Here is a 22,490-nt window from a genome sequence, read left to right as displayed (position 1 = left end):
AAAGCCAAAGTGCTTAAACCGGAATTAATAAATTTTTAGAATAACAGACACTGAGCTCTCAATCAGCAGTTCCCAACTTGGAAGGATGTAAGCTACCTGTTCTGCCACTACAGTGCAGACCACAAACCTTCTTAATGTAAAATAACTGGTCTGAAGCCCAAGTGCTTAAACTAAAAGTCTTAGAATGAGTTACACCAAGCAGTAATAAATACAATTGAGTACTTTTAAGATGACGCAAAAGCAAAATAAAGTAGGAAGAAAAACAAATACAGTAAAAGCAGATACATATTTTTGAGTGAGCAAATGAGATGGGCCCAGGAGTTACAGGACAGAAACAAGTGCAAATGCAGGCCTTCAAATCAGAAAGTTGAGAGAGATGGAAGACCGCCCAAGGCCAGTAACTACAAATTCTGGGCCAGAACCACTCCTTATGTGGTAGACAGGTTACCTAGTGCTTTACCACTGCCACTGATAAGCTAGGCTTCCCTCCAACACACACAGGCTTGGGGGGGCTCAGAAGCTTACAAATAGTCCTGGATACAGTAAATCTGTATCTGGAACACTAATTACAGGAAAGGTAGAAAACAGGCTTACAATTTTTTTTTTCAGAAAAGTAGCAAAAACAGTAGTAAAAACAATTCACATGCAGTGTAAGCTGGCACACGAGTATGTAGCAATATTAGTCTACACACAGTTTGAAAAAATGTAATTAAATTATAAAAGGACTAAAAGCAAGTGCAGAAAGGGTTTATTAGGTAGAATGTGGTAAAGAGATGGGAATGGGGGAGTGTCCTAGATCAAATCTACAGTGGGGCGGGCACTGCAAAAGCCACCAAATTTAAACTGCAACTAAGAAGGGGGGGGGGTTTCAACACAGATGTGAGGAATCAGAGTGCAAATTATAAAACCAAACAAATATATACTTATCTCTGTATATTTGCAGAACAGTAAGACAACAGATTTCTAAGCAACAATTTAGCTCTATAATACAGAATAATGCAGAAAAATATACTCAGCTCTATATATTTGCAGATAGTCTTGTAAGGCTGTCTCTCAACACACAGGTTCCACTTTAAATGCAGACTGCTGCTATTAACAGGTCAAATTGTGACCCAGAAGTGGGGTACCCCGAAAGTGGACCTATTTGCCTCCCCCCTACAACCACCAGCTCAGGAAATTCTGCACCAGGGAGCTTCACAGCAAGGCCTGGAAAGTGGATGCCCTGTCTTTCCACTGGGAAAACCTCTCAATCTTTGCATTCCCCCCCTTCCCCTTCTTACCAGATTACTACTCAAAATAAGGGAAGAGAGGCCAAGGGCAATCCTGATTGCCCCAGATTGGCAACGCCAGCACTGGTACCCACTACTGCGCAGTCTTTCTCAGTTGCCTCCATGGCACCTCCCTCAGATTCCAAGTCTCCTGACTCAGCAAGAGGGAGAGTTCTTCCATCCACAATTGCACATACTGAACCTGGCAGCCTGGCTTATTCCTTGATTTCTCCGTTGACCAGCCTAAGCATGCACGTCCTGGATGTTGTACGCGGAGCCAGACGACCCAGTACTAGAAAATCCTATGCTGACAAGTGGAAAGGTATTGTTCCTGGATCCATATTAAAGGAGCTGACCTACCGTAGCCATCCTTGCCGCTCATTCTGGATTACCTAGCAGACCTACACCACTGGGGCCTTTCCTTCTCTTCCATTAAAATCCATGCCTCTGCCATCTCTGCACATTACAGCACTGAGCCACCTCTCTTCTCACACCTTCTCATCAAGCAGTTCCTGAAAGGGGCTAACAAGTTAAGGCCACCAAGAAGATCCCCTACCCGTTTGGGACCTTAACTTTGTGTTCGAAAAGGTCATGCTTCCCTCCCCCCTTTGAGCCTGCAGCTTCAGCAGAATTAAAATTCCTTTCTTGGAAAACAGCCTTGCTTTTTGCCATCACTTCAACTAGAAGAGTGTCTGAGCTACAAGCAGTTATGGCTGTGGAACCCTTCGTCATTTTCCATGCTGACAGGGTCTCCCTCGGGTCTAACCCAACTTTCATGCCCAAAGTGGTGTCCAGTGTGGCTCTCAACCATTCTGTTCATTTACCCACCTTTTTCCCTAAACCTTATAATAAGGGGAAAAGGATCCTGCACTCTTTAGATGTGCACAGACAGCTCCGATTCTACCTGGATAGGACTAAGCCCTTTAGGAAATCTGATCAGTTACTAGTCAGCTTTCCACCAGGGGCAGAGGCAAGGCCATATCAAAACAAACCATCTCCAAATGGATAGCGCACTGTATCCATTTCTATTACAAACACCATGGAAAACCACCCCCACAGGAGGTCAGAACACATTCCACAAGGGCAACTTCAGCCTCTACAGCCTTTCTCAGTGGAGTCCCTATCAAGAACATTCTGGAAGCTGCAACATTCTATTCATACCTTCACCAAGCATTACCACCTGCCTGTCTTTTCCAAATCCAGGGCGGGCTTTGCAGTCGCAGTCCAGCAGGGCATACTAGCCAGCCCCAACTCTTCTTGACTGCCTCTATCCATTCTTCAGCTTTGGGAATCAACCCAAATGTGATGACTGCAACAATGAAACACGAAGAACATAGTACAGTTGTGTACACTTAACATAAATGTAGATGTTTGAGTGTATTCACTGTTGCAGTCGTGGTTTCCTACCCTCCAGCCGCCTTCTCTCTCTCTTCCTCACTCCTTACAGGGCTATTGGTATTCACTTTTTACTGGTGGTGTTATTCCACCATAGCATAGCTCCCTATTTAGGGGCTCCTGACATTTGGGGCAAGAAAAACTGATGTAATGGCATCAGCTGCCTATTTTTATACCCCTGACGACCTGACGTCAGTCCTGAAGCGACAGCAACCGACGCAGAAATACTAAGCCTCTGGTATTCGGGCAGACTGAGGGCTACCCCTGCCAGGATTTCCCAAGTGTGATGACTGCAACAGTGAATGCACTCTAACATCTACATTTATGGTAAGTGTACATAACTGTACTTTTTTCAACAGCGTATCTGCAGACATAGTCTGGCAGAAATTTCCTACTGGTCTGTGAAAGACTGGGACCCCACTGACTGGGACGGGGGCTGCTGGCCTGGAGGCTTATTTTGTAATTAAAAAAAAAAAAAAGTTTTTTTTTTTTTTTTTTTGTGGAAGTTCTTCTTTAAAAATACCCTTTGCATCCAGTCGCACAGTTGCAACAACTGTGTGTGGCCTGTTTTCATCTTCTGTGTCTCTGTGACCTGCCGTTTTCCATCTTTGTCTTCCGTGCATATGCAATTTGAATACCAGAAGACATTTGAAATGTGGACCACAAACAGACATGTGAGAGGTGTGTGTGTGCGTGTGTGTTTTTGTGTGTGTGTTTGTGTGTGTCTAAGCGGGAGGCATGTAGATGTGTGCGTTTTTATGTGTAAGAGATAGGTAGGTGTGTGTTTGTGTGCAAGAAGGAGGGAGGGAGGTAGGTGCATACTTCTCAACTATTCTTGATTTTGACTAAATGTTTAGCTCTGTCCCTCTTAATCCCACCTAAAAGTGGTGACATAGAAAAAAGGTAATGAATTACAGTTTATAAATAATGGCAATAATTAGTTAGTCTTCTTTTATTTTAGAAAAATGCATATTCACATGTGTTTTAGTATTTTGTCAGTGTCTGATGTTAATAATACTAATATATGAAAACTGTCCCTGATTATTTCTGGATTTGTCCCCTATTCTGTTGGGGTTTGTATTTTTTTGGTTGAGAGCTATGGTTAGGTAGGGGTGTGTGTGTAAGAAGTAGGTAGTATATCTCTAAACTGTCCAGATTTTTGCCCCATATTTTTGGCCTTTTCCTAGTAAAGAGGACTGAAGTTTCAGATTTCATATCCACCCCTTAAATAGTGATTGTTTTAATTGGTTCCTTTAAGTAATGCTTTTTTTTTTTTTTTTTGCAATTGCGGTCCCAGAAGTAATGCTTCTATTTTCACTGGTGTCTGTGTATAAAGATTGAAAACCACTGGTTTAAAGGTCCCTTTGAAATATTTGCAGAGGAAAATGAGTTTTCTACAGCAGTAAGTGGGATTTTTCTTTTTAATTTAAAATGTAGCTCAGTGTTTCTTGTTTTTATTCATCGTGTTAGCGCCCCCTAACCCCCCCCCCCCGAAATGGGCAGTGTCAGTATTCAATTTATAAATGCTTGTGACCAAAAATTGCATTATTTGAAAATAATGCAATAGCATTTGTGGACAGTAGAGAAAATCTCCCCCCACATGCACACACGCACACACACACACACGCGCACACACACACACACACACACACACACACACACACACTACCATTAGCAAATTGTATTATCGCTTGCAAGATTGTAGTAACTTGTAACAGGACAGTCTATTAAGCAGAAATGATCAAAGGCAACAATTTTTTGGGTCTATATTAAAAGACCGTACATTCACAACCGCAAATAAGACAACCGTGACACGTAAATGCCAAACAGCTGAAACAGCGAAACACGTAAACATCGAAATACAGAACACTGAACGGATTTCCTTAACCAGCAGGGTGTTCGTGGGAAAGAGGAAATATATCCTTTTCCCCACTGTAGTGCGATCTCTGAGTTGGTATATATAAGTGGGGGGCGCAACTCCCCAAATGGGGGGGTGCAGGGGGGCTTGCCCCCCTGCAAAAGTGTGTTTATTGAGGTATGTTTAAGTAAGTTTTACTTACCTGTATGGCGCTGTTGTTTTCAGAAATGTTTGGCATTCCATATTTCGATGTTTCCATGTTTCGCTGTTTCAGCTGTTCGGCATTTATGTGTCGCGGTTGTCGTATTCGCGGTTGTGAACATTCGGTCTTTTAATGTAGACCCCAATTTTTTTCCTTTTATTTGCACATAACTCTTTCAGTTCGAAAACCCAAATGTTCCACGCTTATTTTTATGTTGCTGCTATGAATGTGTTTCATTCTATAAACTGCGGTGGTAATGCTGCAGTAGCATTGTCACCTCACAGTAAGACGTTGTCCTGTACGATTCTCAGCTAGAGCATCTTATGTGTGGAGACATGCGTGAATGGGCGTACCTTCGTTGAAGGTTGTGCATCAGGGCCGGCAACTCGGCACATAAAAATCTACTGCAAATCATTAGCGGACTGGAGTTACGCTGTGGCGACCCCTAACCGGGAAAAGCCAAAAGACACAACAATTGTGTGTGAGTAATTATTTATGGACACCAGATACTACTATTTTTTTGAAGATGGCTTTCCAAGGCACATGAGTTGCTTTCACTCATTAGTCTGTAAATGTTGTCTTTGCTTAGTACAGAGATTATTCCGGAATATCTGTTGGATACCAGACTTTCTGTAGTCTTGATTAATTTCTCTGGATGCTTCAAGGCTTTAGTGCCAGGGCAGGAATGAGCACCTTCCTAATTCAGTGTTTGGCACAGCTGATGTTTAAGTGCATTGAATTGATGGATATAGTGAATGAAGTGCCTTAGTTACTATACTGTGGTAATTTAAAAAAAGTTTTTTTTATTTTTTGTTGCTGTATTCAGGTATCCAGCAGGCAAATAGAGGCAACACCAGTGACAGTGCTACAGGTTTCCAGTCTGTTACAGTAAAATCAGAACCTCCAAATCTGCGTTATATGGAAAACGCCAATCTGAACTGTAAGCAACAAATCAGACTGTCCTGAAGTTTTTAAATTCAGCTGTTTTTTTTTTTTTTTGTTTTGTTTTTTTTTTTTACTAGAGGTTTGTGTATGTAGCTTTAATATCTCTACTACAGTTCTCTGTTTCCTGGGAGCTCTGTGAAAAAAAATATTGATGGGGATCTGTTAGATTAACATACTGATAAGTGTAGAAAAGAGGTGCAAGAGGTGTGGAATGTATAGTATTAAATATATTTTTCACTCAAAGCAGGCCATGCTGTAGCTATTGTATTATTTTTTTTTTTATAAACTTCTTACAGTCCAAAAGTTTAATGAGAAGTCATGTTACAAACTTGAGTATTAATTATGCATCATTTTATTTTTTATTTTTGTTTTTGTTCAGGGTAGTGGCTGATGCATAGTGGACCCATTTTCAGCCACGGCCTGGAATATACAGTTGGATTTATGAAAAGGTGGTGTGATAATTAAACCCATAAGCCTGTAACACATTGTTGACAAAACTAAACAGTCGTAGATAATTTTTTATTTTTATTATGTATAATTATAAAATTGTGCAAATTGTAAATGAGAAATTAGAAACATTATCACTTTTTCTTCCCAGAAGGCTGAACAGCTATAGGGAAAGATCATCCTGTGCCAGTTTCTCTTCTGTTGTGGGATACCTGCAAAAAACAAAAAATAATACACATCAAAAGTTTCTTGAGATGTATAAATATGTTACACCGGGAGCACTGCAGAATTCTGAAAGCCCAAAATCCCGAGACCAAAATCCTGAAAGTTCAAAATACTGAAAACTCAAAATCCTGAAAAAAACACGTGATGCCAACACTTACTTATATATATATATATATATATATATATATATATATATATATATATATATATATATATTCCAGCACAAGTACATACAGAAACAAAACACAAACTATATTATTGATGTTCTTCGTGTTTCACTGTTGCAGTCATCACATTTTGATTATCTGCCTGCAGGTAGCCCTCAGCCGGCCTGAATACCAGCCTTCGGATTTCTGCGACGGATGCTGTTGCTTCTTACATGACGTCAAAGGTATAAAACATGCATCCGACACCATTACATCAGTCTTTCTTGCCGTGCGGTGCCTGAAGCAGAAGCAGTTCGCAAGTGCCAGTCGGCTGGCTCCTGGAATTTTCACTTGCGAGTGTCAGACCTGAAGTCTTCAAAAAGATAAATACCCCATTGGGGATCGTTTTTTCTTGTTCTAACCGATGTCAGAAAAAATTAACAATTGTCTTGCCTGTGGAAAGCAAATACCTCACAGAGATTTTCCTTCTTACTGCGTCACCTATTTTGGCCCAGACAACAAAGTCTCTTGCTCTTGGTTTTGTGCCTTGGTCAACACTTGAACTATTCGTCGTCGGACTGATGTTCATCGTGTTTCACTGTTGCAGTCATTACACTTGGGTTATCCGCCGGCTGGATACCCGCAGTCGGCCTGAGTTCCAAAGTCTTGGTCCGGCGTCGGTTGCTGTCGCCTCTTCCCTGACGTCAGTGTGCCAGGGGTTTAAAAGTTGCAACCGACACCATTGTCTTCAGTCTTTCTTACCGCGCGGTGCCCGAAGCAAAAGCAGTTCGCAAGTGCTGGTCGGCCGACTCCTGAGATTTTTGAAATTGAGTTTCAGAACCGAAGTCTTCAATAAAGCTAAGTACCCCGTTGGGGAAACTTTTTCTTGCTCCAGGCCGATGTCAGTAAAAGTTAATTGTATTTCTTGTGGGAAGCAAATACCTCATAAGGACTTTCACTCTTACTGTATTCCTTGCCTAGGCCCTGACCACAACGTTACTAGTTGTCAGTTTTGTGATAGATTCAACAAATGCACTATTAAACGTCGGTTTGATTTTGCTTTACATTATTTTGGCCGAAGGTTTAATTACATAATGCTGTTGGAACAACCGATGACCAGAATTTATAAAAAACACAAAGACAAAGAAAAGGACAGGCATCCAAGGTCCAAAACTGAGGACGAAGCCTCTTCTAGGCCAGTCGCCGGCTCACCGGTTCTCAGCGAGGCGCTTTCGCAGCCCCTGACACCCGCTACCTCAGAGCCACAGGACCTGTCCGACAGCCACGTGGAGACACCGAGGCCTGTGGATACTCAAGCTATTGGGCCTATGGAAACTATTCCCTCAGATGGGTCTGGAGCCACTGAGCAGGCATCGGCTTCTGAGGGTGTTTTCAGACCTTCACAGCTTACAATTAAGCCCACTACAGTAGCCAAGGCAAAGTTAAAATCACCATTAAAGACAAGGAAACAAGTACAGCATTTTACTGAACAGTCAACCATGCCAAAGAAACAGATACTTAAAATGGCCGAAGACCTAATTACTTTAATCAGGGGTTCCCATCCCCCTCCTGACAAAAGGCCTAGGCAAGACACTGACTATGATTCCTCTGACCAGGTTTCTGTTTCCTTTTCTGACCAGGGATACTCTCTCCCGCCCTATGAGGACTCTGATGCAGAAGAGTCTATACCTTCAGCCTCTCCGCCTGAGGATTATTCTTTTGGGGAAACCCTGCACACCATGAGGGAGCATTTCCATTGGGAGAGCCAGGATTATTCAGAATCCAAGAAAAGGCTCAGAGACTTTCTTTTATTGCCTCAGCACAGGCCCCTGGCTAATCCCCCCTGTGCTTGATATTGTTGATGATGTTTTTTCTGAATCCAGTCTGACTCCTGATTCTTTACCCCCTGCACCAGTCAAGCCAGACAGGTACTACAAGGTCCCTGACTCTCACAAATTTCTTTACAAAAACCCTGCTGCAGATCCAGAAACAATTTCTCAGGGTCCTAAAGGGGTTCAGGCTTCCACTACCTAAAATCCTGTCCCGTCTGATAGAGATTCCAGAGCTCTGGACAGATGCTGGAAAAAAGTTTACACTTCTTAGCTGTAAGAGCTTTAAATTGCCAATTTCACATGCTTAAATATCAACAGTATTTCATGTCCTTATTAAAGCAGAAAATGGTTTCAATCTCAAAGTCCTGACTGTAAGGAAATGCAGGATTTATTGCATGCAGCTGAACAAGTGGGAAAGCATACTTTGCAATGTGGTTTGGATTCATTAGAGGCTTCTTGTAGACCCGCAGTCACAGGCTCTGTTATTCAAAGGCATGCTTGTTTGAAAGAACAAAGTTTACCTGACCGTGTTAAAGTTAAATTGTTGGATGCTCCACTACAGCATGATACTTTGTTTGGTGTTAAGGCAGAAGAGATGTTAAAGAAAATGGAGGATAAAGCAAAATCAATGCAGACAGTAAAGGATTTCTTACAGGTTCAACCACCCAGGTTTAGCAGAAACTGGCCTTCAAAGAATTGGTCTTTTTCAGTGTCAGACAGGCCACAAAGGGGCAGATCTTAGCCCCAAGGCTCCTACAGATCTAAACAATGGGGTGCTTCAGCCCCCAAAGGAGGGGAAGACAAATCACAACCTTATAGGAAAAAGTCCCAATGACTTTCCTCTACAGATGCCAAGCACTTACCTTTTGGCAGCACCCCTAGGGGGAAAGCTAGCACTTTTATCAAAAACTTGGCACAAAATCACCCAGGACAAATGGGTGCTGAATATTGTCTCTCAATGCTACAGGTTCCACTTCCACATATTTCCAAAATCAAGAGGTATGCCAGACCTGCCACAGAACCAATGGCAGAGGCGCAAAAACAAATTGCTGCTTTCATGGACATGGGGGCTATTCAGACAGTACCACAGCAAGAACAGGGCCAAGGATTTTTCTCAAGACTTTTCTTAGTACACAGAAAGGACAAAGCCTGGAGACCAATACTGGACCTGTCAATCCTAAATACTTTCTTGGATGTTCCAAAATTCAAAATGTTACCACTACAGCAACTTCTACCTATGCTGGGCAAGAAGGCTTTGCTAGTTACTTTGGACCTCAAGGAGGCATACCTGCATGTCCCAATCAGACAGATGTGCAGAAGATACCCAAGATTCATAGCAGGCTCAATGCATTACCAATTCTCTGCACTGCCGTTTGGCGTATCTACTGAGCCCAGCGTCTTCACAAAATGCCTGGCACCAGTAATTGCATTTTGCAGGCAAAAAGGAATTCAGATATATCCCTGCTTGGACGACTGCCTTATTCAAGCAGAGAGTGAAGACATTCTACTAAAGCATCTGGCGTTTGTAAAAATATTACTAACTTGCCTAGGGTACACAGTAAACGAAAATAAATCACAACTTGTGCCCTCCTAAGAGATAATATTCCTGGGTGCAAGCTTAAATACAACTGCCCAGATGTTTTAGCTCACGCCAGACAAACAAAGGCAACTGACTCAATACTTTCAACTGATGGCAACAAAGACCCAGCTCCCTGCAAGAAAAATTCTGCAGGCCCTGGGCTTCATGGCGTCCTGCATTCTACTAATTCCATATGCAAGACTGCATATGAGGAAACTACAATGGTATCTAAAAAGTGTTTGGACTCAACATTGTCACAGCCTGGAGACAATCATAACTTTAATTCCTTGCCTACAACAGGAGTTTCGATGGTGGTCCCAGGTCTGTCACCACAACAAGGGACAGCCTTTCACCCTACCCACAGCCAGGCAGACAATAACAATGGAAGCATCAGATTATGCCTGTGGGGCACATATGGCAGGGAAATGTATTCAGGGCACGTGGCCCAAGGAACAAATGCATCTTCACATCAATCAGAAAGACATACTAGCAGTACAGAATGCCCTGACAGCTTTCAAGGACCTACTACATCCAGGACAACTACTAATAAAGACAGACAATACCACAGTTATGTGGTATATAAGCAAGGGGGCACACATTCCTACCCCCTATGCAGGCAAGCCATGACCTTGTGGAACACAGCACTAACCTATCAGGTACACCTGCAGGCACAATTCCTGCCAGGAACAAACAATACACTGGCAGACAAACTAAGTAGAAATCTCTTGGACCCTCACGAATGGAAATTAAATCCACAGGTGTTCAGCATGATAAAAAAATGGGGACGCCCAGACATAGATCTTTTTGCCTCCCCCCACAATTGCCACCTACAGAAATTCTGTGCAAGAATTTATCACTCTCAAGCATTGAAAGTGGATGCTCTATTATTCAGCTGGAAAGCTCTGATAGTCTATGCCTTCCCACCAGTGCCTCCTCTTACCAAAGTGCTCCTAAAAGTCAGACAAGAAAGGCCAAAAGTGATCCTGATTGCCCCAGACTGGCCACGCCAGCACTGGTACCCAATCCTAAAGAGCTTGTCTCAGGGCCCAGCTTGGTCTTTACCTCAAATTTCTCTTCTTCTGACTCCCAAAACAATCAGATTCTGCACAGTCAACTCAGAACCTTAAGTCTGGCAGCATGGCAGATAATGTAGCCACTCAGACTGCACCTCTCTCTAAAGCTGTTATGGACGTCATTTTAGAAGCCAGGAGGCCCAGCACTAGGAAATCTTATGCAGAAGAATGGAAGTGATTCTGTGCTTGGAATCCGGCACAAGGACTCAACCCACTTGTTCCAAATATACCTCAGATTTTACAATACCTAACTGAGATGCTGGACAAAGGCCTATCTTTCTCATCAATTAAAATCCACGCCTCTGCCATTTCAGCTCATTACAATACGGAACCTCCTATTTTTTCACATCCTCTACTAAGACAGTATCTCAGAGGGGCAAAAAACATAAGACCCCCAAGGAGAGGACCAGTACCAACTTGGGATCTCAATTTTGTTTTAGAAAAACTCACACTGCCTCCTTTTGAACCTGCCAGCACAGCTGATATAAAATTCTTATCATGGAAGACTGCTCTGCTCCTAGCAATAACTTCAGCAAGAAGAGTATCAGAGTTACAGGCATTAATTGCTGTGGAACCTTTCATCATTTTTCACCAGGACAGGGTTTCTCTTAGGACAAACCCAACATTCATGCCAAAAGTAGTTTCCGATGTGGCCCTGAACCAAACCATTCATTTGCCAAATTTCTACCCAAATCCCCAGAATAAAGGGGAGAGACTTCTGCACGCTTTGGATATAGACAGCTACGATTCTACTTGGACAAAACAAAAGCTTTCAGAAAACCTGAGCAACTGTTTGTAGCCTATGCTGCAGGATCACAAGGAAAACCCATCACAAAGCAGAGACTTTCAAAATGGATAGGACACTGCATCCGCTTCTGTTATGCACAGCATGGCAAATCAATGCCTAGGGTCATTAGGCCACATTCTACCAGAGAAGCAGCCACTTCAGCAGCCTTTCTCAGAGGAATACCAACCAAAGACATTTTAGAAGCTGCAACCTGGAGCTCGGTGCACACTTTCACCAGCACTACCACTTACCTCTCTACTCTAAATCCAGAGCAGGCTTTGGCACTGCAAAGCCTGGTAGCCTCTCCAAATCCAATTTAGACCCAGCCGCCCAACGTCAGCTTTGGGATTCAACCCAAGTGTAATGACTGCAATAGTGAAACACGATGAACATAGTACAGTTGTGTACCTACCATAAATGTAGATGTTTAAGTGTATTCACAGTTGCAGTCCAGGTTACCCACCCACCATCCCCTTTCTCATTGCTGGGACTTCTCTGTACTTCTCAACTCTATGCAACCTATGTGGTGTATTTGCTTGTAGATGAAGGAAAAGTTTATATTACTACATGCATGCTTTTTTGCTATTTTTATTTTTCCAGCCTTCCTATCTGGGGGCGCCTGACATCTGGGGCAAGAAAAACTGAAGAAAATGGCATCGGTTGCAACTTTTATACCCCTGGTGCACTGACGTCAGGGAAGAGGCGACAGCAACCGATGCCAGACCAAGACTTTGGAACTCAGGCCGACTGCGGGTAGACTGCCGGCGGATAACCCAAGTGTAATGACTGTAACAGTGAATACACTCGAACATCTACATTTATGGTAGGTGCACAATTGTACTTTTTTGTAGCTAAATAATTTGGTTCTCATTCTCCATACTCCGAAATGGCTTCATTAAGCCATCCGACTACTGATCTTCCGGAAAAAACCTAAGGATAAAGTCAGAGACAGACTGCATAGGTCCAAAACAGCCAACGATGTTTCCGTTAAGCTAGTCACCAGTCCGCCAGTACTCTGAGGTACTTTAGCAGGCCTTGATACCCACTACTACAGATTTGCAGGCCTCTACTGAGACCCATTCGGAGTCCGGTATGCCGCAAGATGGTTAGACTATGCAACCTGTGGATGTCTCTACCTTGGATGGGTTCGAAGCCGCTATGCAGGCACCGGCTTCTGAGGGTGTATTCGGGCCTACCGATTTTCATATTAAACAGACAAATTCTTTTCAAGCTAAAAAATACTGAATCCCTCAGGCCTAAAGCTTGCACTATGCCTAGAAAACGGACGACCAAACCGCATTCTCAGGCCCATATGCCTCAAAATAAAAATGCTAAGAATGGCTGAAGACCTTATTATCTTAATTAGGGGAAGCCAGCCTTCCCCTCTGAGACCTTTAACTGATTTTCTTTCTGATTCTTTTGATCAGGAATCTGATATCTCTGTTCCTTCTGACTACCAGGATTTACCCTTGTCTACTTATGAGGATTCTGATGCAGAGGATTCCATTCCCTCTGCTTCCCCTCCAGAAGATTTTTCTTTCGCTGAAACCTTGCATACCCTTAGGGAGCATGGGAAAGCCAAGACTATTCTGAGTACAAAAAAGAGATTTGGGGAATTTTTACTCCTGCCTCAACACAGGCCTTTAGCTATCCCTCCTGTTCTGGAGATTGTAGATGCTGTTTTTTCGGAATCCAGCCTTACCCCAGGCACTTTGCCTCCAGTTCCCAGGAAACCAGACAGGTACTACAGAGTACCTGACTGTCACAAATTCCTCTTCAAGAATCCTACTGCAGATCCAGAGACCATTTCCCAAGGACCCAAAGGCAGGGTTGCCACCTTTTCAGATGCCCAAAGTGGGACATGTTTTGTAGAAATGTCAGATTCCACAGTGCAAAACATACCCACGGCCAGTACAAAGGACAGAATTTCACTTTTTTGCCTAAATAAAAGCTTATTTTTGTAGCATTTTAGTTGCTTGTTCTGTTTCTTATAATATGTAGGTCTTTCGGATACAAAATAACTGTTTTATGCAACTATTAAAGAAAATATAGGAAATATTTTTGTCCTGAAATCTCAAGACGTTTGCCATTTTTTCAGTTTTTTTGCAGGACACAACTGCCAAAAGAGGGACTGTCCCTCGCAAAGTGGGACAGGTGGCAACCCTACCCAAAGGCATTAAGGCTACTACTGCCAAAAATCCTACCCCTTCTGATAGGGACTCTAGAGCCTTAGACAGATGGGGCAAGAAGGTATATACTTCTGCTGCTTTGGCCATTAGCTCTTTAAATTGCCAGTTACATATGTTGAAGTGTCAGCAGCATATTATGGGACTACTTAAACAGAAAATGATGTTGATTCCTGACTGTTGAACACAAAGATTTCCAAGAGTTAATGCATTCTGCTGAACAAGTTGGTAAACATACTTTGCAATGTGGATGTTCTTCGTGTTTCACTGTTGCAGTCACTACATTTGGGTAATCTGCTGGCAAGTTGCCCTCAGTCAGCCTGAATAACAAAGTCTTGGGTCCTGTGTCGGTTGCTGTCTCTCCTTCCATGTCGTCAGGGGTATAAAACATGCAGCCGACGCCATTTTAATCCGTCTTTCTTGCTGTGCGGTGCCCGAAGCAGAAGCAGTTCACAAGTGGCGGTCGGCAGACTCATGAAATTTTAGTTTTCGAGTTTCAGAACCGAAGTCTTCAAACTAAAGCTAAGTACCCCATTGGGGAAACTTTTTTTGCTCCTTACCGATGTCAGTAAAAGTTAATTGTATTAATTGTGGGAAGCAAATACCTCATAAGGATTTTCATTTGTACTGTATTCCTTGCCTAGGCCCTGACCACAACGTGCCTTGCTGTCTGTTTTGTGCTAAATTTAACAAACGCACTATTAAGCGTCAGTATATTTTTTGCTTCTAAATAATTTGGCTCAAGATTTAACTGTCCTGAAAAAATGTCGTCAGTTAGCAATCCGACTACCGGAATTCACAAAAAATGCAAAGAAAAAGAGACAGACTGTCGAGGTCCAAAACCGACGACGAAGCTTCTCCTAAGCCAGTCACCTGTTCGCCAGTATTCAGTGTGGTGCTTTCGCAGCCCCTGATGGCTGCTACTTTTGATTCGCAGGCCTCTACTGAGACCCATTCGGAGTCTGGTATGCTGTGAGATTCTTCAAGTATTGAACCCGCGGATGTCTCTCCCTTGGATGGGTCCGGAGCCGCTGAGCAGGCACCAGCTTCTGATGGTGATGTTCGTGTTTCACTGTTGCAGTCATTACACTTGGGTTATCCTGCTGGCAGGCTACCTGCAATTGGCCTGAGTTCCAAAGTCTAGTTCCGGCGTCGGTTGCTTTCGCCTCTTCCCTGACATCAGTGCGCCAGGGGTATAAAAGATGCAGCTGACGCCATTTTCTTCAGTCTTTCTTGCCGCGCGGTGCCTTAAGCAAAAGCAGTTCGCAAGTGCCGGTCAGCCAACTCCTGAAATTTTCAAATTCGAATTTCAGATCCGAAGTCTTCATTAAAGCTAAGTACCCCATTGGGGAAACTTTTTTCTTGCTCCAGACCGATGTCAGAAAAAGTTAATAATTGTATTTCTTGTGGGAAGCAAATACCTCATAAGGATTTTCATTCTTACTGTATTCCTTGCTTAGGCCCTGACCACGACGTTGCTAGTTGTCGGTTTTGTGCTAGATTTAACCAACATACTATTAAGCATCGGTACAATTTTGCATTTCATTATTTTGGCAGAATGCCATCAGAGCAACCGTCTACGGCATTTTATAAAAAGCGCAAAGACAAGGACAGGCACCTGAGGTCCAAAACCGACGCCGAGGCTTCCGCAAAGACAAGACAGGCACCTGAGGTCCAAAACCGACGACGAGGCTTCCGCTAAGCCTGTCACCGGTTCTCAGTGAGGTGCTTTCGCAGCCCCTGGCACCCGCTACCGCAGAGCCACAGGCCACTTCTGACTCCCACATGGAGCCGACTAGGCCGCTGGAAACTGAAGGTATTGGACACTCGGAAACTATTCCCTCAGATGGTTCTGGAGCCAGTGAGCAGGCATCGGCTTCTGAGGGTGGTTTCAGGCCTACACAGCTGTATGTAAAACCAACTTCAGCTTCAAAGGCAAAGATTAAAGCAGCTCTAAAGACAAAGAAACGAGTACAGCATTCTCCTGGACAGGCCTCCATGCCTACAAAACAGATGCTTAAAATGGCCGAAGACCTAATTACTTTGATCAGGGGTTCCCATCCCCCTCCTGATAAGAGGCTTAGGCAAGAGATAAAATATGCATCTTCAGATCAGGTTTCCATTTCCTCTGATTCCTCTTCTGAACAGGAATATTCTCTTCCTCCCTATGAGGATTCAGGTGCTGAAGAATCTATTCCTTCAGCATCTCCTCCTGAGGATTATTCTTTTGGGGAAACCCTGCATACTATGAGGGAGCATTTCCACTGGATGAGCCAAGATTACTCAGAATCTAAGAAAAGGCTCAGAGACTTCATTTTATTACCTCAGCACAGGCCCCTTGCTATTCCTCCTGTTTTAGACATTGTAGAACATGTATTTTCAGAGTCCGGACTGTCTCCTGACTCTCTGCCACCAGCTCCTTTTAAACCAGACATGTACTACAGGGTACCTGATTCACATAAATTTCTTTATAAAAACCCTGCTGCAGACCCAGAAACTATCTCTCAGGGTCCCAAAGGGGTCAAGGCTTCCACTGCAAAAAACCCTATACCCTCTGAGAGGGATTCAAGGGCCCTGGACAGATGGAGGAAAAAGATTTATACTTCTGCTACCTTGGCTGTAAGAGCTTTAAGTTGTCAATTTCATATGCTTAAATATCAGCAATATCTAACGTCACTGCTTAAACAGAAAATGTTGACAAATTCAGAATGTGCAGAAAACAAAGACATGCAGGATTTATTGCATGCAGCTGAACAAGTAGGAAAGCATACTTTGCAATGTGGTTTTGATTCTCTAGAGGCCTCTTTCAGGGCCGCTGTTACAGGTTCTGTCATTAGGAGACATGCTGTGTTAAAAGAACAGAATCTGCCCAGTCATGTTAAAGCAAAATTATTAGATGCTCCATTACATCATGATACCTTGTTTGGTGTTAAAGCAGAAGAGGTGTTAAAGAAAATGGAGGACAAAGCTAAATCTATGCAAACAGTCAAGGATTTCTTACAGGTACAGCCTCCCAGATTTAGCAAGAACTGGCCTGCAAATAATTGGTCCTTTCAAGTGTCAGACAGGCCACAAAGAGGCAGATCACAGCCCCATGGCTCATACAGGCCTAAACAATGGAGTGCTTCTACCTCCAAAAGCGGAGAAGAAAAATCACAGCCATACAGGAAACAGTCTCATTGACTTTCCCCTGCCAGCACCAAGCACTTATCTTCTGGCAGCTCCTTTTGGGGGAAAGCTAGCACTTTTTACACAAAATTGGCACATGATCATCCAGGACAAATGGGTCTTAAGTATCGTGTCCCAGGACTACAGATTCCATTTTCACACCCTGCCAAGGCCAAATGGTATGCCAGACCTGCCACGCAATCAGTGGGCAGAGGCACAAAAACAAGTTTCATCCCTCATGGGACATGAGAGCCATTTAGCAAGTACCACAGCAAGAGCAGGGACAAGGATTTTACTCAAGGCTATTTTTGGTGCCCAGAAAGGACAAAACCTGGAGATAAATACTGGACCTGTCTATCCTGAACACATTCCTGGATATTCCAAAATTCAAAATGTTAACTCTGCAGCAGCTTCTGCCCATGCTGGGCAAGAAGGCTTGGCTTGTGACTTTAGACCTAAAAGAGGCATACCTGCATGTTCCAGTCAGACAATCATGCAGAAGATACCTCAGATTTATAGCTGGCTCAATGCATTACCTATTCTCTGCACTGCCCTTTGGCTTATCTACTGTGCCCAGGGTCTTCACAAAATGCCTGGCACCAGTAATTGCTTTTTGCAGACAAAGAGGAATTCAAGTATATCCTTACTTGGACAACTGCCTTGTTCAAGCAGAGAACAAGCACATTCTACTACAGCATCTGGCGTTTGTAAAAACATTACCAACAGGCCTAGGGTACACAGTAAACGAAAATAAATCAAAACTTGTACCCTGTAAAGAGATGATATTCCTGGGTGCAAGCTTAAATACAACTGCCCAGATGGCTTATCTCACACCAGGCAAACACAGACAACTGACTACTTATTGCAAAATGTTGGCAACAAAGACTCAGTTATGTGCAAGAAAAATTCTGCAGGCTTTGGACTTCATGGCATCCTGCATTCTGCCAATTCCATGTGCAAGACTGCATATGAGGAAACTTCAATGGTATCTAAAAAGTGTTTGGACTCAACATTGCTACAGCCTGAAAACAATAATTACCCTCATTCCCTGCCTGCAACAGGAGTTTCGATGGTGGGCAAAAGCCTGTCACCACAACACGGGACAGCCATTCACATTACCCACAGCCAGGCAGACATTGACAACAGATGCATCAGATTATGTCTGGGGGGGCCCATATGGCAGGAAGATGTGTTCAGGGCACATGGTCCACAAGTCAAATGCATCTACATATCAGTCAAAAAGAGATGCTAGCAGTTCAGAATGCCCTGACAGCCTTCAAGGATGTACTTCGTCCAGGACTACTGATAAAGACGGACAATACTAAAGTCATGTGGTACATAAACAAGCAGGGGGGCACACATTTGTATTGACTTACCAAGTACATCTGCAAGCACAATTCCTGCCAGGAAGGATAAATAATCTGGCAGACGAATTAAGCAGAAACCTAATGGATCCCCACGAGTGGAAATTGGATCCACAAGTCTTCAGCATGATAACAAGGAACTGGGGATATCCGGACATAGACCTATTTGCCTCCACTCACAATTGCCAACTACAGAGATTCTGCACAAGGACGTATCACAAGCAAGCATGGAAAGTGGATGTTGTATCTTTCAGCTGGAAAAACCTAACAGTATATGCCTTTCCTACTCTGCCTCTCCTCTCCAAGGTACTCCTCAAGGTCAGACAAGAGAAGCCAAAAATGATACTGATTGCCCCAGACTGGCCCCGCCAGCACTGGTACCCAATCTTAAAGAGCTTGTCTCAAAGCCCAGCTTGGACATTACCTCAAATTCCTCACTTATTGACCCAACAAAACAGTCAGATACTGCACAGCCAACTCAGGACCTTAACCCTGGCAGCATGGCGGATGTAGCCATTCAAGACGCATCTCTCTCTAAAGCAGTCATGGATGTTACTTTGGAGGCCAGGAGGCCTAGCACCAGAAAATCTTATGCAGAAAAATGGAAGAGATTCTTTGCTTGGAACCATGCACAAGGTATTGACATGACTGTTACAAATATTCCTCAGATTTTGCAATACCTGACTGAGATGCAGGATAAAGGCCTTTCCTTTTTATCAATTAAGATTCATGCCTCTGCCATTTCAGCTCATTACAATACAGAACCACCTTTTTTTTTCTCATCCATTACTAAGGCAGTACCTCAGAGGGGTTAAAAACATAAGACCCCCCCCCATGGAGAGCACCAATTCCTGCATGGGACCTCAACTATGTCTTTGAGAAACTTACACTACCTCCATTTGAGCCAGCCTCTGCAGCTGATATAAAATTCTTATCCTGGAAAACAGCTCTGCTCCTAGCAATTACTTCCGCTAGACGAGTCTCAGAGTTACAGGCACTCATGGCTGTGGAACCTTTTATTATTTTCCATCCTGACAGGGTTGCTCTGAGGACAAACCCTACATTTATGCCTAAGGTAGTGTCCAGTGTGGCTCTTAACCAAACAATTCACTTACTTACCTTTTACCCAAACCCAAAGAATAAGGGTGAGAGACTTCTCCATTCTTTGGACATTGACAGACAGCTACGCTTCTATTTGGACGGAACCAAAGCTTTCAGAAAGACTGAACAATTTCTAGTAGCGTATGCTGAAGGATCACAAGGAAAGCCTATCTCAAAGCAGACTCTTTCAAAGTGGATAGCCCACTGCATTCGTTTCTGCTATTCACAGCATGGCAAATCAGTGCCCAAGGGCATTAGGCCACATTCCACCAGAGCAGCAGCCACTTCAGCAGCCTTCCTTAGAGGAGTACCAACCAAAGACATCTTAGAAGCTGCAACTTGGAGTTCAATGCATACTTTCACAAAGCACTATCACTTATCTCTCTACTCTAAATCCAGGGCAGGCTTTGCCGCTGCAGTCCTGCAGGGCCTGATAGCCTCTCCTAATCCTATTTAGCACCAGCCTCCCAACCATAGCTTTGGGATTCAACCCAAGTGTAATGACTGCAACAGTGAAACACGATGAACATAGTACAGTTTTGTACCTACCATAAATGCAAATGTTCGAGTGTATTCACTGTTGCAGTCCAGGTTACCCTCCCACCATCCCCCTTTTCCTTGCTGGGACTTATCTGTGCTTCTCTATTCTATACAATGTATGTGGTGTATTTGCTTGTAGATGAAGGAAAACATGTTTTTTGGTCATGCATGCTTATTGGCATTAGTGAGCCTACCATTTTAGGGGCACCTGACATCTGGGGCAAGAAAACCTGATGGCGTCGGCTGCATCTTTTATACCCCTGGTGCACTGACGTCAGGGAGGAGGGGACAGCAACTGACGCTAGACCTAGACTTTGAAACTTAGGCCGACTGCGGGTAGCCTGCCAGCAGGATAACCCAAGTGTAATGACTGCAACAGTGAATACACTCCAACATCTACATTTATGGTAGGTACACAACTGTACTTTTTCAGGCCTACAGATTTGTATATTAAAACAGACGCCATCATCAAAAACAAGGCCAAAACCAACTTCTATGTCTAAAAAACCGACGCATGAGCCACGTGTTCAGGCCCCTATGCCGAAAAAACAAATGATCAAAATGGCTGAGGGTTTAAATACCTTGATCAGGGGTTCCCAACCCCCTCCTGCTAAGAGGCCTAGACAAGGCACTGATTATGAATCTTCAGATCAGGTTTCCATTTCTTCTGATTCCTCTTCTGATCAGGAATTTTCTATTCCCCCTTATGAGGTCTCTGATGCAGAAGGATCCATCCCTTCTGCTTCTCCTCTTGAGGATTTTTCTTTTGGGGAAACTTTGCATACCTTAAGGGAACATTTTCATTGGGCGAGTCAGGATTTTTCAGAATCCAAAAAGTGGCTGAGGGATTTTCTTCTTCTTCCTCTGCATAGGCCTTTGGCTATACCTCCTGTTTTAGACATTGTTGATGAAATTTTCTCAGAATCCGGCATGGCTCCTGATTCCCTGCCTCCGGCTGCTAGTAAGCCAGATAGATATTACAGGGTTCCTGACTCCCACAAGTTTATTTTCAAAAATCCTGCTACTGACCCTGAAACAATTTCTCAGGATCCCAAGGGTGTTAAGGCTTCTACTGCTAAAAATCCTACCCCTTCTGATAGAGACTCCAGGGCACTGGATAGATGGGGTAAGAAGGTTTATTCATTTGCAACCCTGGCTTATCAGGGCTTTAAACTGTCAATTTCATATGCTTAAACATCAACAGCATGTCATGGGCTTACTTAAACAGAAAATGATGTTGATTTCTGATTGTGTGGAAAATAGAGTTACCGCATTTATTGCATTCAGCTGAACAAGTTGGCAGGCATACTTTGCAATATGGTTTTGATTCCTTGGAGGCCTCTTGCAGGGCCGCTGTAACTGGATCTGTGATAAGAAGGCATGCTTGCCTCAAGGAGCAAAATCTACCTGATCATGTTAAAGCTAAACTGTTGGATGCTCCTTTACAACAGGGCAGTCTGTTTGGTAATAAGACAGAAGAAGTTTTGAAAAAGATGGAAGACGATGCTAAATCTATGCAAACTGTAAAAGATTTCTTGCAAGTGTAGCCACCCAGGTTCAGTAGGCACTGGCCTGCTAAGAATTGGTCCTTTCCAGTACCCAACAGAGCTGCTCAGGTCAAACCCAGACACTTCAAAGGCTCCAGGTTTCAGTCACAAGGAACTTACAGAACAAAACAATGGGGTGCCTCCACCTCCAAATCTGGAAGTTGCAAAGCACCCCCTATGGTAAACAGTCTCAATGTCTTTCCTCTGCCATTTCCAAGCACTTAACTTTTGGCAGCCCCTTTGTGGGAAAAACTAGCACTTCATGCTCAAAATTGGCATCTAATTACCCAGGACAAGTGGGTCTTAAATATAGTATCCCAGGAATACAGATTTCATTTCCACACATTGCCAATTCCAAACGGATGGCCAGATCTGCCTCCAAATCAGTGGGCAGAGGCCCAGAAATAAGTCATGTCCCTCATGGATATAGGGGCTATTCAACCAGTACCAGAAAAGGAAAAAAGACAAGGTTTTTACTCAAGACTTTTCCTGGTACCCAGAAAATACAAATCATGGCGTCCAATTCTGGACTTATCCATTCTAAATACCTTCCTGGACATTCCAAAATTCAAGATGCTGACTCTACAACAGTTACTGCCTATGCTAGGCAAAGATGCCTGGTTGGTAACTCTAGACTTAAAAGAGGCTTACCTGCATATCCCAATCAGGGAATCTTGCAGACGAAACCTCTGCTTCAAAGCAGGCTTGTTTGCATTACCAGTTCTCTGCACTGCCTTTGGCTTATCTACTGCACCCAGGGTCTTCACAAAGTGCCGGGCACCAGTGATTGCATTTTGCAGACAAACATTCAAATGTATCCTTCTCTG

The 22,490-nt window shown here is 43.5% G+C and overlaps 1 protein-coding gene across 2 annotated transcripts in view; it reads left to right on the top strand.

Annotated features, from left to right (window-relative positions):
• LOC122790475 (zinc finger protein 521-like) overlaps nt 1-22,490 on the top strand; it is a 3,214,752-nt gene that overhangs the window by 1,656,112 nt on the left and 1,536,150 nt on the right. For both annotated transcript variants that reach the window (XM_044058016.1, XM_044058015.1), the window contains exon 16: nt 5,550-5,663. In XM_044058016.1, coding sequence (XP_043913951.1) covers nt 5,550-5,663 — 114 coding nt within the window. The remainder of the gene's footprint in view (nt 1-5,549; nt 5,664-22,490) is intronic.

This window comes from Protopterus annectens, chromosome 16.part0 (genome assembly GCF_019279795.1).
Source record: "Protopterus annectens isolate FY-2018-M chromosome 16.part0, PAN1.0, whole genome shotgun sequence".
Taxonomy (NCBI): domain Eukaryota; kingdom Metazoa; phylum Chordata; order Ceratodontiformes; family Protopteridae; genus Protopterus; species Protopterus annectens.
The sequence above is the reverse complement of the archived record's forward strand: the minus strand, read 5'-3'. Positions and strand labels throughout refer to the sequence as shown.